Source organism: Trichomycterus rosablanca, chromosome 4 (genome assembly GCF_030014385.1).
Source record: "Trichomycterus rosablanca isolate fTriRos1 chromosome 4, fTriRos1.hap1, whole genome shotgun sequence".
Taxonomy (NCBI): domain Eukaryota; kingdom Metazoa; phylum Chordata; class Actinopteri; order Siluriformes; family Trichomycteridae; genus Trichomycterus; species Trichomycterus rosablanca.
The window spans coordinates 45,554,598-45,572,567 of record NC_085991.1 but is presented as its reverse complement, the minus strand read 5'-3'; the positions used below and the strand labels follow the sequence as shown (position 1 = coordinate 45,572,567).

The following is a 17,970-nucleotide window of genomic DNA, read 5'->3' as shown; positions in this document are numbered from 1 at the left end:
CAATCCTGACCAGCTATTTAAATTACATTTTTCAAACTAGTGTGGTGTTGTCCTAGCTCAGCATGTGATGTCATGATGTGGGTTGTCACTCCATTCATATTTTTATTAATGACGAATAATGCCCTATTACCCTTTGTGAACTGGCAGGCCTATATCATGATGCTCCCACCACCATACTTCACTGTGGCTTTGGTGTTCTTCGCTTCATACACACAACCTTTCTTTTGTTGTGTAATGTTTTATGTAAGTCACAATACATGTGACCAGTATTCATCGCTCTGATTTGTTAAAGAGCTTGTGTGCATTTAGACGTTTGTTTGTTTGTTTGTTTATTAGGATTTTAACATCATGTTCACACAATTTAGTGTCTCCAATTCACCTCACTTGCATGTTTTTGGACTGTGGGAGGAAACCGGAGCACCCGGAGGAAACCCACATGGACCCGGGTAGAACATGCAAACTCCACTCAGAAAGAAGCGACAGTGAAGCGACTGTGCCACTGCATTTAGACGTGCATGCAGTACACACATTATTATGGTGCAGTTTATTGCTTATTTGTTTGCTGCGCATGTGCTGCTCTTGCTGCTTTTGTATCGTCCTGCAACTATTTTCAGGTAATCGCTGCCATCTCTCTTACCTTTCCTTACCATAGTCTGACCAGAGGTGGGTATCAAACCCAGGTTCCCAAGACTGTGCTGTGTATTTATGCAGCACATGTAATATATGTATTTAAAAAGAGAATCAAGCATGCACACTTACGTTTTAAGATGTTCCTCTGCTCCAGCTCCTCTGCTGTAGGTCTTTGGCTCAGCCGCCTGGACACACACACACACACACACACACACACACACACACACACACACACACACACACAGAGGTTCAACAGTCAGAATAGTGTTAGAAAATAAATGAATCATCTCTGCAGGGCTGTGACATTCAGGACCCGAGTTTCACCCTCCTGAACAAAAGATAAATCTTGTTAACTGTGGACGGCTGAGTTAGCTCTGTGCCAGATGTAATCGAACCTTATGAACCGACTTTCAATTTTCATTCCATACAAAGCAAAAGCTTGGGGGTCACCAAGGTGTTTCTTTTTTAGAAATGTGAGTCAAGCCTCAGTGTTACTCTTTGTTAGCAGTGATTTTACCTCAAAACTCTTCTATTAACAGTGAAATCATAATTGCTGACCTTATCTGAGGCTCAGAGGTCTGAAGATTCTTCAATGCTTTTCTGAGTCACCAGTGTGCTTTTACAAGAATAGGCCAGTCTCTTCTGGGAAGACCACGTTCAAGTTTTTCTCTATTAGGTAGTTTCTCTGTCAAAACGAGGCTCTTGCTGTGGTTCGCAAGAGTCCCAAAGTCTTAAAAGAGCTTTGCATATAATTTTTAGTCTTGTATTAAAAAAAATAAAAAATGTACTTTAGACCTTCTGATCTGTTCGGAATATTTGTGTGATGTGCTGTTGGGTAAAACTCTTAATTTCAATTTGGTCGATTAATTTGGTAACTAAGGTAATCATTTCTGTATTCTATACAGACAGACAGATAGTTAGATGTATAAAATACAGATAGATAGATAGATAGATAGATAGATAGATAGATAGATAGATAGATAGATAGATAGAATATATATATATATATATATATATATATATATATATATATATATATATATAAAATGAGATAGATAGATAGATAGATAGATAGATAGATAGATAGATAAACAGAGTGTATATATATATATATATATATATATATATATATATATAAAATGAGATAGATATGTAGATAGATAGATGACAGATAGATGTATAAAATACAGATAGATAGATAGATAGATAGATAGATAGATAGATAGATAGATAGATAGATAGATAGATAGATAGATAGATGACAGATAGATGTATAAAATACAGACAGACAGATAAAAATTAGATAGACAGACAGATAGATAGGTAGATAGATGTATAAAATACAGATATAAATTAGAGACACAGATATAGATATAGATATAAATACACATATATATATATATATATATATATATATATATATATATAGATAGATAGATAGATAGATAGATAGATAGATAGATAGATAGATAGATAAACAGACACAAATAAATATAAATTAGATAGACAGACAGATAGATGTATAAAATACAGACAGACAGATAGAGTATATATATAGACAGACATATAGATATAAATAAGATAGAGAGACATAGATGTATAAAATACAGACATATCGATAGATGTATAAAACATTATATATATATATATAAATAGACAGATAGATAGATAGAGGGACAGACATATATAAAATGTATACAATATAAAATATGTATGTATAAAATACAGATAGATAGACAGATAGACAAACAGACACTATTTATCCTGATGGAAATTACTGAGAAGTCACTATAGTAAAATGTTCTTTGTAAAAACTTTGGGTTAGTTGGTCTATAATTAATTCAGTTAATAAAATCATTTACAACTGTTTAGTCAGGTTGCCTTTGCTCTACAATATATTTAGTTTAAACATCTGAAACAATTAAGTGTAAAAACTAAGCAAAAATATTTTAAAAATCAGGTAAAGATGAATTCCTTTAAAAACACTATCTGTAATAACAGTGCAGAAAGAAAACGTTATATAATTAGATGAGAGTCAAACTGTGAGAAATGCTCATGACATGTGGCTTAATCTTCTGCTAAAGCCTCTGATGTGATTTCACACTTCAATCACTGAACATGTGACTCAAACGGGCAAAAGTCCCGGCCAGTGATGAGGACCATTAGTAATCAGAGTATCAGAGTCTTGTGCATCACAGACCTGGTCCAGTCAGTAACACTAAAACACAGCTGACCTAAATTCAAAAAACACTTCTGTTGTACCCCCCTGCCAATTTTCTCTCTCTCTCACTTAATTTTCCTCTCTATTTTCCCCCTTTCACTTTCTTTCAATACCCCCCCCCCCCCAATATTGACTCATCATTGCTGTAGTCAGCTAAACTGCATTAAAGATAACTGTTTGTTTGTTTGTTTGTTTATTGGGATTTTAACGTCATGTTTTACACTTTGGTTACATTCATGACAGGAACGGTAGTTACTCATTACACAAGATTCATCAGTTCACAAGGTTATATCGAACACAGTCACAGACAATTTAGTATCTCCAATTCACCTCACTTGCATGTCTTTGGACTGTGGGAGGAAACCGGAGCTCCCGGAGGAAACCCACGCAGACACGGGGAGAACATGCAAACTCCACACAGAAAGGATCCAGACCGCCCCACCTGGGGATCAAACCCAGGACCTTTTTGCTGTGAGGCAACAGTGCTACCCACCGAGCCACTGTGCCACCCACCCTATGGTGCAAATGCTTTGTCCCTATGATGACACAAAAAATTTACATTTACACATATGGCATTTAACTAGGGATGTAACGATGCACCACAACACAGTTAATAACCGATTCAAAAATTCCACGATTCAAATCGATTTGACATGTAAAATGAATCGATATTCACTTTAAACAGCAGAGGGCACTGGCGCTATACACCTCGCCTGGTTGACGTCACTGGCGCTATACGCCTGGTTGCCAAATTCGGGGGTTTTCAGCCAAATTGGGCTTAATTCAAAATTGTTTTGCATAGTTTGTATCTACCCTAGAAATAAAAGGGCATTCATTATTTAGATAAATAAAAGATAAGCACAAATACAGTATTTTATTTTCTTTATGTAAGAAAAATAATAAAAGGAAACTTTGTCATAATTTGTCTTAAGATCGTATTGTGAACCCAGTATCGTGAATCGCATCGCATTGTGGGTAGAGTGTATCGTTACATCCCAACATTTAACAGATGCTTTTTTTCCTAAGCGACTTCCAACTGTGAGTAATTAAAAATGAAGGGTCCAATGGGGCAATTTGGCTGTGGTGGAGCTTGAACCAACAACCTTTTGTGGAATTTACAATTTACCACCTATAGCAGTAGTTTCAATTTAATTCAGTCAGAATCCTAAAGAAGTTTATATAAAAATGTTGTTTTTATAACTGATACATCTATAATTTTGGGCACCCAACAGTAACCAATGTTAAAAGTAAAAAGAAGTTTGAAGTATTGTGTTTACCCTCCGTTTGTAAAACTGCAAACTGTATTGCAGTGAGTGTTTGGGTTGTATGAGCTCACCGTGTAAGTTTGGTGCCAATCTGTTGTCTGGATTCAAGTCTTTCTTCATCAGTCTGCATGGGCAGGATGTTCTTCTCCTCCAGCTCTCTTTTCGATGGCCTGTTACTCAGCTTTATGGCCAGCGAGTCTTTTCTCAGCACCTTCAGGGCTAAGGTATCTACACACACAAGGAGTGATCAAGAGATGATCCAAAACATTTCCTTCCATCCTATTTTTTTTTGTTTGTTTATGCATTTTCTTTAGTACGTCTAATTGCCCGATTGCGTCAAACTTCTTCTCCACCAATGTCGATCCCCGCTCTGATTGAGGAGAACGAAGCGAACCCATGCCCCCTCCAACACGTGGGCAGCAGCCGTATGCATTTTGTCACCTACATTTTGATGAGTGCAATGCGGCTCAGCACTGTGTACGGAGAGACACACCCTGACAGTACTCTTTTTCCGTCTCTGTGCAGGCGCCGTCCATCAGCCAGCAGAGGTTGTAATTGCATTAGTTATGAGAGAGTGCCTATCCTTCTTTTAATATCCCACCCCTATATGAGCAACAGATACGTTGTATTCGAGATCCCAGCTCTGGTTCCAGCGTGTGTTTTTACCCCTGCGCCATCTGAGCGGCCCTTCCATCCTATTTAAATCACTTCCTGCACCTCTGAATGTGTCTAATGCAAACAAACCAGCTGTAGCATAAATATTATTTCATAAAGGACCCGCTGTCTAAGCTCATCAGCTTTTTAAAATACCAAACTGTCGTAATGTCAAACACTCTGTACAGCACATGGACTCATTGTTTCAGATTTGTTATACACCCCTTCTGTCCTCGTATCTTCCCACTGATTCGTCTGTCAGAGGAAGCCAAAGGAAAAAAAACTAGATGACAAATAAATAAATACAATAATTTGACTAACTTGTGAAAAGCGAGTCATCGTCCTCTTCATCGTCCTCTTCATCTTCTCCCTCAAGCTCGTCCTTGTACATGCTGGGTAAATCCTCGTAGTCCGACTCGCTGGGCATGTTCTCTTTATCATCATCACAGTCGATCACCACAGTGGGTACAGGTCTACTGTCCAAAAGACTACACAGTCCAGAGTGCAATGCAGAGCTGGTGCAGAACACAAAGAGTGATTTAATGTACAATTATGAACGGTAATAATCAACCAATGAACTGCCAACAGTCAAATAAACAAATGTTCAATCAATGCTTTTGATGTTCACAAGTCACAAAATACGAGTCCGAGTCGAGTCACGAGTCATTAGGCTAGAGTCCGAGTCAAGTCACGAGTCAATATAATATTCACAAAACATATACTGAAAATGTAGCGTAAAAATAAACAAATAATATGTAAGTTCAGATAAAAAACAACACCAGATTAGCGACTGTATTTTGCTGTTTTACTTCGTGCCTTTACTCTCCAAGGTACCAGTTAAAAGTTTAAACTAATGTTTTGTTTTCATTGCACATCACGGCACAGCGGCCAAAATTTAAAACACAGCAAAAAATCCATAACCACTGCTTACCTTAGCTTATGTTGTTCCAGATGCTATTAAATTTATAACTGTGTGTCCCATTAGGAATATAATCCGTTATTTTGTAAATGTGCTTATAATTAAAAACCTCCAAACTTTTCCCGGTTGTGAAGTAAAACACGAACTCGTTAGAAAGCCAATCAAGCGTTTCATTGACAATCATCTGTGTGACGCTGCAAACAAAATACATGCAAATAACAGCATTTCTTACTTCAATCAGAAGGTCTGATTGGTTCAGAAAGCGTTTTTTTCAATCATTAGTGCCAATTCTGTAGGTGCGTTCCATTCACATTATCTGTTACTGTGAAGTGCACTACGTAGGGTATTCCACCTTTTTAAGTGAGATTCATATTCAACGGAGGGAGTAGGGAGCGGCGCTTTATCACTATGCCGGAAGCTGGCTGGAACATTTAGCCATTGTGTGCATTGCGGGTTAAGACGGCCGGAGAGTTATTAGAGAGCAGAAAATGACACAATCAGAATGATGTCGGATCATATATATATATATATATATATATATATATATACAGGGGTTGGACAATGAAACTGAAACCTGGTTTTAGACCACAATAATTTATTAGTATGGTGTAGGGCCTCCTTTTGCGGCCAATACAGCGTCAATTCGTCTTGGAAATGACATATACAAGTCCTGCACAGTGGTCAGAGGGATTTTAAGCCATTCTTCTTGCAGGATAGTGGCCAGGTCACTACGTGATGCTGGTGGAGGAAAACGTTTCCTGACTCGCTTCTCCAAAACCCCCCAAAGTGGCTCAATAATATTGTGGCTCTTGATACATCACAAAGACTTGCTGTCTTGGTCACAGATGCGCCAGCAAGACGTGCACCAACAATTTGTCCTCTTTTGAACTCTGGTATGTCACCCATAATGTTGTGTGCATTGCAATATTTTGAGCAAAACTGTGCTCTTACCCTGCTAATTGAACCTTCACACTCTGCTCTTACTGGTGCAATGTGCAATTAATGAAGATTGGCCACCAGACTGGTCCAATTTAGCCATGAAACCTCCCACTCTAAAATGACAGGTGTTTCAGTTTCATTGTCCAACCCCTGTATATATATATATATATATATATATATATATATATATATATATATATATATATATATATATAAAACTGTCACACGTAACCAATGATGCTGACTTATGTTTTCCCGTCGCTGTTTGTGGGAAGAGGGTACGGGTACTGGACTGGCCTGCCTGCCTGCTGTCCCCAATAGAGAATGTGTGGAGAATTTTGAAACGAAAAATGTGACAAAGACGACCCCGTACTGTTGCACATCTTAAGACGTGTTTGCAGGAAGAATGGGACAAAATAAAAGCTGAAACACTAAATCACTTGGTTTCCTCGGTGCCAAAACGTCTTTTAAGTGTGGTGAAAAGGAATAGCAACATTACAAAGTGGTAAATGCTTTACTGTCCCAACTTTTTTGGAATGTGTTGCAGGCCTGAAATGCAGGAATGGATGTTTATTAATAAATAAAATAAAGTTGAGCAGATAAAACATGAAATATCTCAGGTATAAATTTTAATTAAAAAGTCTAGACAGCTGCATGAATCTCTACTGGTAAGGCATTTAATGTGGATGGAAAACAGGCGCTAATGTGGCTCCAACACAAAAACAGCATTTTGAATGTATCTGGGTTGTTGTGAACCTTGTCACAAACAAACTAATTCTACTGATCCATGATAAAGACTAACGGAATTCATTTCTACCTATCTGTATCATTTTACAGATTTTCTGGTACTTGTGCAGCCCTGTACCAAAGATAAATGTTCAAATAAATGAATGATTTCCTTGGTAAAGGAACGAGGAGTGCTTATTTACTCCAAGCTGTTCAGGCTAAACTGGCTCTCAGATCTCTTACGCAACAGACACAAGCTGTGGCTGGACTGGCATCAAGAAAACTGGCACCGTTTGAATCCTTTCACAATGCCAATCTGTACCCAGGAATGCCAGTGAAAGAGCAGTGGTGTGTGCGGTTTCATTCTCTTGGGAGGGTTAAGTGGAACACTGAGTCCAGAATGGGACTGTTAGCTAGGTCAGCGCTAACAAACAGACAGATATGATACGTCACCCGCCTGCTCTCATTCAACACTTCTACAAGGTCTCTAACAGATTTAGAATTTTATTACGATTCTTCACTATATGGACAAAAGTACTGAGACACCTCCTCTAATTACTGACCAAATTTAAAAACAAACAGTATTAAAATAGAATGACCTCTATGGGTGTGTTTGAAAACCTAGTGATCTCTCTATATAGACGCATTTTAAGTCATCCTACGAACGCTCCAGAGAAGGAGGCTGTTCGAAATCCTAGATGCCTTAATATCCTCCCTACTAAGGTATCTTAAAATTTCAACAGTATTTTGACTTAAGATCGAGTCAGCATCCAATGCTGCCTTAACAGTGAAGGCAATCCCAGCATTCAGTGCGGCATTTTACGTGACGTTATTTTCAAATGTAAATAAATTATTATTGATTTTTAATTTGTATAAACTTTATTCATTTATTCATGTGTCATTTATTTGCAAATTTGGGCTTGTCAGCTTGTCAATTTAACCGTTTTTGGTACACGAAGGGAGATGTTAGTTCACATGCTAGTGCGTTGTGCCACCTCATCCTATTGGTTTGAATGGCATGAGGCTAACTGTGTTAGCTTAGTTAGTGAAAACTAATGGAATCGCTGTCTAATGACTTATTAGAATCCTCTCTATTTATGCAGCTGCCTAGGTAGGCAGTAAGACAGCAAAGCAGCTCACTAGGTTTTCTAACACACCCAATGTGATCTTTTCAGATATAACAACCACCATTCTTCTGAAAAGGCTTTACACAAGACTTTAAATGTCTGTGGGAATTTGTGCCCATTCAGTCAAACAAGTAGAAAACTGTGAAAACTACTAACACTAAAACTACTAACAAAGTAGAAAACATTGCATTATAGGTGCATATGTGTTCAGGATTATGGCATGACGTATACATAAGTTACATATGTACATACAGCAAGTGTGTTAAAAGTGCATGTGCAGTGGGTTAAAACTGAGGGATGTAGGAATGGTCCCTGTGGTTCACCTGAGTCCTGGAGCCTTAGCTTTGTAATCCTATCCAGATTACAATGCCTTTGTTTGGCATCTGTATTTGAATCTCTTTACTAACATGCACATACACACACACTTGCATATGCACACACATACATACACTAACACACACAAAAACTCACTCACACCCACATACGGACACACACTCGCACACTCCTACACACGACCACACACACACAATCAACACAGTCTTGTTCCCAGAACTCTGATAACTCCAATACAAAACTACCTAGTGACTTTATTACTTACATCTTTGCACCTCACTTATTATTTGCTCAGTACCATGTACTGGCCAACACTACACTACAGTTTCTTTAGATTTGAAATGTATCTTATATTTATTGTAGATCTTGTATTGTACTGTTTTCTCTCTGCACTGTGTTTATTGTATTGTTTTGCATCCTGGTCCAGAATATGTACTTGTATATCGCTGAATAACAATAAACCCTCTTTCTCTGATTAACTGGTTGATATTAGCAGCTGGGGGGGGTTAACATTGTAACATGTAAACATTTGACTTCAACTGCATATAAACACTTCCGGTTAGAAACTCGCTCACCTTTCTAGCCTGTGCATAGACAGTGCCAGGGTCTTGTTGAGCTCCTCGATGATGCGGCTGGGCATGCTGCCATATTGCAGCTGGTGGGGGTGCCCGTGGTGTCCACCCAGGCTGCCGTGGTGTATCATGGGTGCGCACTTCCCAGGATAAGTAGCAAGGGGGCTCGGAGAAGAGATGGGCAGTTCCAGTCCTCCGGACGGCATGCAGATCATGACTTTCTTGGGAGGAAGGGGGGGAGAGTGCTTTCCCTGAACACAGGTCAGCTTCAGGGGCTGGCATGACTCTGAAACTAGAGAAAGAAAGAAATTAAGGATAGAAAGGAAGGCAAACGTGAAATAAATAAAACAATGGCTGAAAGTATGTCGACACTTAATAATGAGTTTGTTGGGCATCCCATTCAAGCCACAGGCAGTAATAGTTAGCTGGCCCCTCCTTCTTAACCAGAAAAGCCCCCACTCCGCTGAAAAGGCTTTCAACAACAAAAGTGTGTCTGAAAGAATTCGTGCGCATTCAGTAAATAAGCATCTGTGAGGTCAGGCACTGATGTTGGATAAGAAGGCCTGGCTTGCAATCAACTTTTAATTCCCCCTAATAGTGGTCGTACTGGGTTAAATTTAAGGCACGGTGCAGGCAATTGGAGAGGATTGTAAATTTAGACTGGGTATATGTTATAGCAACTCTAGGGCTGCCACGATTGATCGACCTAGTCGATGACGCTGACGCTAAAAATACGTTGACGTCAATATTTTAAGTCGATGCATCGTTTTTAAAACTATCTTTAATTTTTATGTTTATAAATAATTGTAAATTTTTACAACGTTTCCATTCATATAAGCGTTCATATGATTCCCTCAGCACTACTTGCTGCGTGCATGACCTAAGTCGTATTTGGTGCAGTCACTGGTTAGCGGCATTAAGCGCAGTCTTAAAAAATGCCGTCTGTAGAAGTCAGAGGCCGACTGTAGCGAGCTTTCAAAGAAAAGCTACAATTTTTCCAAGACCCAAATCATCAAAAATTTGGGAATACTAATTGTTTCATTCAACTTCTTAATCGCAGAGATCTTGGAATACCGTATTTCTTAGTGAGTTCAGTTAGGGCGCATTTTTACTTTTATATTGTTTCATTAAGCTTCTTAATCGTGGAGATCTTGGAATACCGTATTTCTTAGCGAGTTCAGTTAGAGCGCATGAGACGCGGCAAAACTTTTACTTCTATATCGTTTCATTAAGGTTCTTAATCACAGAGATCTTGGAATAACGTATTTCTTAGCGAGTTCAGTTAGGGCGCATTCATACACCGCACACTTGCTGTGTTGGGCTCGCGATTTTTGCGGTTGCCGCAGCGATCAAAGCGAAAAAAGCTTCTCATATGAATGTGCCGTAACACTTACCACTGTGTTTACATCGCTTACAATTTGAAGTAAGTTTTGAGTGAATGTGTAGGTTAGAATCTGGGCTCATTCTGTCGTTACTGTACGCTGGACTTAATGAGACGTGCCCATATCTCACTATTTTATTTCTGCTGTAAGTTGAAGCACTTTGCTTTATGTACGGAACACCATGAACACATGCTGCACTTTGTTTAATATGTAGCACTTGAGAATTTAATAATATGGACATAAACCCTGTGTACATTTAGTTTTGTTTCATATTATTATGCCATACAGATTGTTGTTAAGATAAAAGAAGCTTAAATGAGATTCTGAATTACATTTATTGGAGGAAAATTTGTTAGATTAACTGACTAATCGATAAAATAGTCTACAGATTGATCAATAGAAAAATAGTCATTAGTGGCTGCGCAAAGCGATTCCCAGTGTTAAAACTAGAAAATGACTTTTTTTTAAACCTTAAACCTATCAACCAACTTTCATTTAATTCATAAAATACCTCACATGCCGTTTCAGAAAAGATAACGGACCACTAATGTGGCCCGCGGGTCGTAGTTTTAAAGGGTTCTCAAAAACAAGCAAAAACTATAAAAGTCACATGACCCGGCTCACCTGTACTGTGGTTAAGCTGGCGAGTAAACGGTTTGGGCGGCAAAGCGGGCGGTTGCTTGTGAAAGAGCGTGGCTTTGGCTGGGTTCTCCTGAATGTCACCTGAAAACCCAACCGATTTCTTAGCAGGCAGAAGCAGGGACGACTTCAGAGAAGGGTCCTGACCACATATGCTACCTTCCATGGAAGCCCGAAACTCAATGGGTGCTACAAAGACAAACAAAACAAACTACATTAAAACAGGAGGGTAAATTAATGAGCACTTCTGTGAGACTGAAGTAAAAAACTGCTGAACTACACAGTTTAGGGAAGGAACTAACTATAAGGATGTAAGGATGAGCTATCTGTTCACAGTAAAAAAAAACTTCTTCAGCATGATAAGCATGAGTAAGTCATTATGTTTCATGCCTTTGGTGTGTTTAATCATTCTTTTTTTTCCCCCATAATTCCATTATCTTGTCTGTGCTAGTGTGCAGATAGCAGCCCAGCAGAGGACAGCACTGCCCGAAAGCGATCGTTCAAGTTACCGTGTTCTGATTCTAAATTCCTCTTGCATAACAGTCAATCCAGAGCTATAAAGATGGTCTTACACAACAGTGTGAAGTGGATTGTGGGTTTTATGGTGTTTACCACTGTCAATGGTTTAATAGTAAACCCACACTGCTACTTCACCCCATCATCCTGGCTGTAAACAGTTGGAGCGGCTCTACTGGACGTCATTACCTGAGCCTGGATTAATCACGAGTGTTGTTTTTATTAAGTTCCTGAGTGTATAATAGCAACAACCAGGCCTGCCAATTATTACATAATCAATAATCCTACATTTTCATCTGTTAACAACAGCTTTATCCTGATCAGGGTCGCAGCAGGTATAGTTTCACTAGGAAACAAAGCAGGAAAAACCTGGACAGGACGGCAATCCATTGCAAAGCTTTGGACCCTCCTTCCCAGACATAGCAAATCATTGGCAGTGGTTAATGTATTGGACTAGTAATCAGAAGGTCTCTGGTTCAAGCCCTACCACTGCCAAGTTGCCACAGTTGAGCCAATAAGCAAAGCCCCTAACCCTCAATTGCTTGCATTGTAATCTTATTTATGCATTTTCTCCCAATTTAGTGTAGTCAATTTGTCTTCCGCTGCTGAGGGATCCCTGATTTTAGTTGAGGTGAGTATATTGCTGCTCACGCCTCCTCCTACCCACGTGCAGCCCTTAGCGGAACCCTTTTTCACCTATGCACTCTGCACAGGCGCCTCTCTATCTGCCATTCAGGGTCCTTCCACAGTGTTTGAAGACCCCACCCACATAATCCGGTCATCCCGTCCTAGCAGAAACGTGTCTGTCAATTATGCCCGCTAGATGGCTCCAAGCCGACCGGTGGCAGCGCCGAGTTTCGAACCGAAGAGTTCAGAATCTTGGAGCTGGTGTGCTAGCGGAACATCCTGCTGCACCACCTGGGCGCTTGCATTGCAATCTTTGCATAAAAGCGTCTGCTAAATGCCACAAATGTAGATGCCTGTGTATATGCCTGGCCTGGCTGACAGCACTGCTAAAATTCTAACCTAGATCTCAGCAGTGGTGGGCTAATTTAATAGACCGCTGCACCAATCAAGCCACCAGATTTATTATTCATTTTGTTTTCATTTTATGTCTTCATGTTAATGTAACCACTACTTTATCCTGGTCACAGGCTCACAGTAGGTCTGGTCTTCCAATTTCCATGGAGCCTCGATCCACAGAACCTTTTGTGAGAACGTCACTGAGGTTTGGCATTATTAAAAGGATGATAATTGCCAAAGAAGGTGAAAGGGATTCGGCTGGAAACCAATAAGTTAATATCATGATGACAAAGCTTGTTTACTTGCTCGGTTCTTGAAGATGCTTTTGTCCGATGCAGAGTTAAGCGCACTTACCAGGGCCGTGTCCGTCTGTTAACCCTTGCAGCAGCAGCTCTGTCACTCTGCTGCTCTCTAAAGGGTTCGGTACTAAACACAGGCCGTTTTCTAGCCTCCCGTCATGCTTTATTAAAGCCATTCTCACATCTGTGGACACACAAACACAGAAAGGTCACTACACCAGTGACTACTCCAGCAAGAGTATAATCACTAACGAAGTATCAATTGCAATTACTACAGGGTTAAAAAAAGGTAAAAAAAAAAACTTCTTACCTGCAATAAAAAATATTACATGTAAACAAAACCAACAAGAGTTCATGCATCTTTTACACATTTAAAAATGCTAAATAAATTAATGTTATTAATTACTAAGACAGATTGTAAAAATGATTTTTGTATTCATAAAAAAATTTATGATTTTTTATGGTTTATTTTTTACCTTACCACACACATATATGGCCAAAAGTATGTGAACACCTCTTATTTTGTAAGCCATTGCTATAAGATGTATGAAACCAATTACACCGATCAGCCATAACATTAAAACCACCTCCTTGTTTCTACACTCACTGTCCATTTTATCAGCTCCACTTACCATATAGAAGCACTTTGTAGTTCTACAATTACTGACTGTAGTCCATATATTTCTCTACATACTTTGTTAGCTCCCTTTCATGCTGTTCTTCAATGGTCAGGACTCTCACAGTACCACCACAGAGCAGGTATTATTTAGGTGGTGGGTCATTCTTAGCACTGCAGTGACACTGACATGGTGGTGGTGTGTTAGTGTGTGTTGTGCTGGTATGAGTGGATCAGACACAGCAGCGCTGATGGAGTTTTTAAACACCTCACTGTCACTGCTGGACTGAGAATAGTCCACCAACCAAAAATATATCCAGCCAACAGCGCCCCGTAGGCAGCGCCCTGTGACAACTGATGAAGGTCTAGAAGATGACCAACTCAAACAGCAGCAATAGATGAGTGATCGACTCTGACTTTACATCTACAAGGTGGACCAACTAGGTAGGAGTGTCTAATAGAGTGGACAGTGAGTGGACATGGTATTTAACTCCAGCAGCGCTGCTGTGTCTGATTGACTCATACCAGCACAACACACACTAACACACCACCACCATGTCAGTGTCACTGACCATTGAAGAACAGGGTGAAAGCAGATTAAAAAGTATGTAGAAAAACATAGATTACAGGCAGTAATTGTAGAACTATGGTGCTTCTATATGGTAAGTGGAGCTGATAAAATGGACAGTGTGTGTAGAAACAAGGAGGTGGTTTTAATGTTATGGCTGATCAGTGTGTGTATATAGTCTTGTTCTATTCCTAACAATAATGTGTTTAATGCTAATGAAATTGTGTGAACTGTGTAACTGTGTGACCCAATTCCAGTGAAAACCTGTACACCTGGCAACCCTGTATGTAACATTGTACGGGTTTTTAAACATAAAGGATTTAAGTTTCTATACCTTGGATATTGCAATATTACTAAATCTAAAAAATGTAAAAAAAAACTTGTTGGAGCCACCTGGCAACCCTGCATTAAATATAAAACGTTCACATTTTCTACTCTTAACTTCTATACCTTGTATATGTATTACAGATTTTATTTTTGATCCTGAATTAAGCATCTATACACAAACGCCACTAAAAGCTTTTCTGTGCAAGATGATTAAAAACAACCAGACCAGCAGACAACAGACTGCATTTTTTTTTTTTTCAAACTGGCAAAGACCTGATCAGAGGAGAAAATCTCCATTCTGTTAGCAGTCATGAGACCAAATGTGTGACTGCAATCAGACGCTGTAGAGCACTAAAGGTTTTCTATTAGCTTTACATAACAGCATGTGAATGGAAACCATGTGTGAAAATGCTGCAACATTCACAGAGTTCCCACTTTTACTAACATACAAATAAAAATTGCTAGTTCTGTTACACTTTAGTTCATCTGACATAATCTCTATCACATCCTTTTTTGAATTATATAAATGACCAGATAGATTGTTATGTAATGTTAGCAATACTGGTGCTTTAGAGGATTTAGCATTTACTAAGTTTTGTGATTTACATATCGTCACTGTTTGATGAAAAAACATGCATCTCCACTTTTAGCAGTTTTCACTTTTTTTTACATGTGATGATTGTGGGTATAAATCTCTGTCCATAGCAGCTAATATCAAAATGACCAATGAAAAGATGATAAATCACGCAATCTCTTTAACGTTTGGCTGCTAGACCTGTCCATCAAAACCGCGTATCTCCTCCTTCTTCCCTTCCAGTACTGTTTTTTATTGTTGTCTTTATTTTTATTTTTACTTTATTTTGTAATTTTATTTCATAAATATGTAACTAAGCTTTGGCAATACGAATGTCCATATTTTGTCATGCTAATAAAGCTATGCTTGAGTTGCTACGTCCGGGTAGTGTGAGCCTTCAAGGTAAGAATTAAACTTATGCTTCTTTTTAAAATAAGCATTTTGGTTTCTAAAATACGATATATTTGTCACAATCGTGTGTGAGCTCACGTTCATATGAGTGGTTCTTATTACATGTTTACTTTAAGATTAGCTTGCATATTGACTAGCCAGCTAACTTTAGCCAGCTAACTTACCAAAAACTAACTAGTTCACTTTATGTTTTGCATGAACTCTGTCTTTTTCAGACTACAAATCTCTTTCTCCTTAGATAAGTTATGTGCAACGGTAAATGTTTTGTATTGTGTCTAAATTGCGCTATCTGTGCTTTATTTGCACCGTCACTGTCAGGGAAAAAAGTTTTTTTACTTTCCCTAAAAAGTTGGGTTTTTGGAGATACGTGTTTTTCATCGGAAAGTGTCACTGGATGAATAGAGGTACACAGCGGCCACTGTTTAGTACCTCCTAGGTTAAGGCGCAGTGGTTAAGGTACTGGACTAGTAATTAGAGGGGTGCCAGTTAACATATGTACGGTGACCATATTTTGGTTTACAAAAATAAGGAAGGACATTTGAGAGGATGGCAGCATGGGCCAGACAAACACCTGGACTGGGTTAAAAGTTTGGGGGTTTTTTTTGGTTTTTTTTGTGGGGGGCACCATGTTTAGAAGGTAAGGTTTTAATTATTTTCAATTATCAAATGCATCCATAACCATGCAACTACGTTATTGCGGCTTGTTAACAAGGCAGGCGTGCTGCAGTCCATCGATCTGTAGCTGTTGTGATGCTTCGTGGTGTAGAACGCAAAAACTTTCTTTGCTGCAGTAACAGCATCTTCTGTTTTACCAGGCCTCTCAAAATAGTACACTTACCAGTGAAAAAGAGGTCGTATGGTTTGACCTACATTAGGTCACAGTCTTGCAAGTCAGCTACATAGCTGGCTAGGTACCTAGCCACCCCCAGAGTTTCCAAGCATGTGTGTACTGAAACCATGAAGCCGGAAGTCAGGTTGCTAATGCCTAGTTCACACTACACGATTTTTGCCCTGATTTTCGTTCGCCGACTGGTCGGCGCTAGATTTGCCGGCTTGTGAGCAATTCGGAGTTCGCTCGGCAATCAAATCTCGGCTCTCAATCGCTATGTGTGAACTGCCGAGCGCAATAATTATCTAGCATGCTAGATATCTGGATATGAGTCGGCCGACTGGCAATGAGTGCGGTGTCGAACAGCCAATGAGAACACAAGATACGGGGTGAAGGGAAACACAGGGGAGGAGTTGTAAACAGGTGGGACAGGGACACACTCAAGTTTTACAGTATTTCTGACCTTATCGTTCTCTATAAAACATAACGTTGCATTGCCAAAAATATTTATTAACCTCACTACACTCAACTTACTATAGAACAAACAATCCCTGCTGGCCACGTAGCCAAATCCACTCAGATTCATTTATTTTTTCTCCTTGATTTTACGCTGCACATCAGCGCACAAACTTTGATCGCTCGCTACTTGTTGATGTGCATTTTTGGACGTGGTATCATTAAACCCCTCGTCACTTCTCGCGTTTGTTTTCATGACAAAACGTAGTTTGGGAGACCAGAGAAGCTCGCCTGCGATTCCTCCTGGTGATAGATGGTGTAGTGTTAAACCCCCTATCACCGATCAGTCGTGTAGTGTAAAAGCCACACCGACTTGAAAGACTCCCGATTACAAGAGATCCAGCTGTGTAGTGTGAACTGTACAGCGACCCGACGACTTGGAAAGTCGTGTAGTGTGAACGTGTCATTAGCAATACTGGCTAAACTTTTGCTTTAGAGGATTTAGCATTTACTAGTTTAGCGTTTAGTGATTTATATTTGCAGTGTCACTGGATGATTAGAGCTAAACAGTGGCCACTTTTTAGCATCTCTTAGGTTAAGGTTCAGTGGTTACAGTACCGGACTAGTAATTAAAGGGTTGCCAGTTAACATTAGGTAGAGTGACCATATTTTAGTTTTCAAAGAAGAAAACACTGGACATGATGGCAGCTTGGTCAGAAGGACTCCTGGACTGGGTTAAAGGTTTGGTTTGGGGGGAGGGGATTGGCAAAGTAATTTAATGTAATTGGTGGCACCATGGCAATGTGTAGAAGTTTTTATTTTTATGCATTTTCTCCCCATTTCGCTCCCTATTTAGCGCACTCGACTTGTCATCCGCTGCTAAGAGATACCAGATTGCATCCGAGGAGAGCACGTCACTGTACACGCCTCTTCCGACACGTGCA

The 17,970-nt window shown here is 39.4% G+C and overlaps 1 protein-coding gene across 2 annotated transcripts in view; it reads right to left on the bottom strand.

Moving 5' to 3' along the window:
• Positions 1 to 17,970, bottom strand: part of LOC134312448 (phosphatase and actin regulator 1) — a 119,077-nt gene that overhangs the window by 12,719 nt on the left and 88,388 nt on the right. For both annotated transcript variants that reach the window (XM_062994404.1, XM_062994403.1), the window contains exons 4-9: positions 13,301 to 13,429; positions 11,393 to 11,596; positions 9,390 to 9,678; positions 5,092 to 5,285; positions 4,188 to 4,344; positions 760 to 815 (exon numbers count right to left, since the gene is read on the bottom strand). In XM_062994404.1, coding sequence (XP_062850474.1) covers positions 760 to 815; positions 4,188 to 4,344; positions 5,092 to 5,285; positions 9,390 to 9,678; positions 11,393 to 11,596; positions 13,301 to 13,429 — 1,029 coding nt within the window. The remainder of the gene's footprint in view (positions 1 to 759; positions 816 to 4,187; positions 4,345 to 5,091; positions 5,286 to 9,389; positions 9,679 to 11,392; positions 11,597 to 13,300; positions 13,430 to 17,970) is intronic.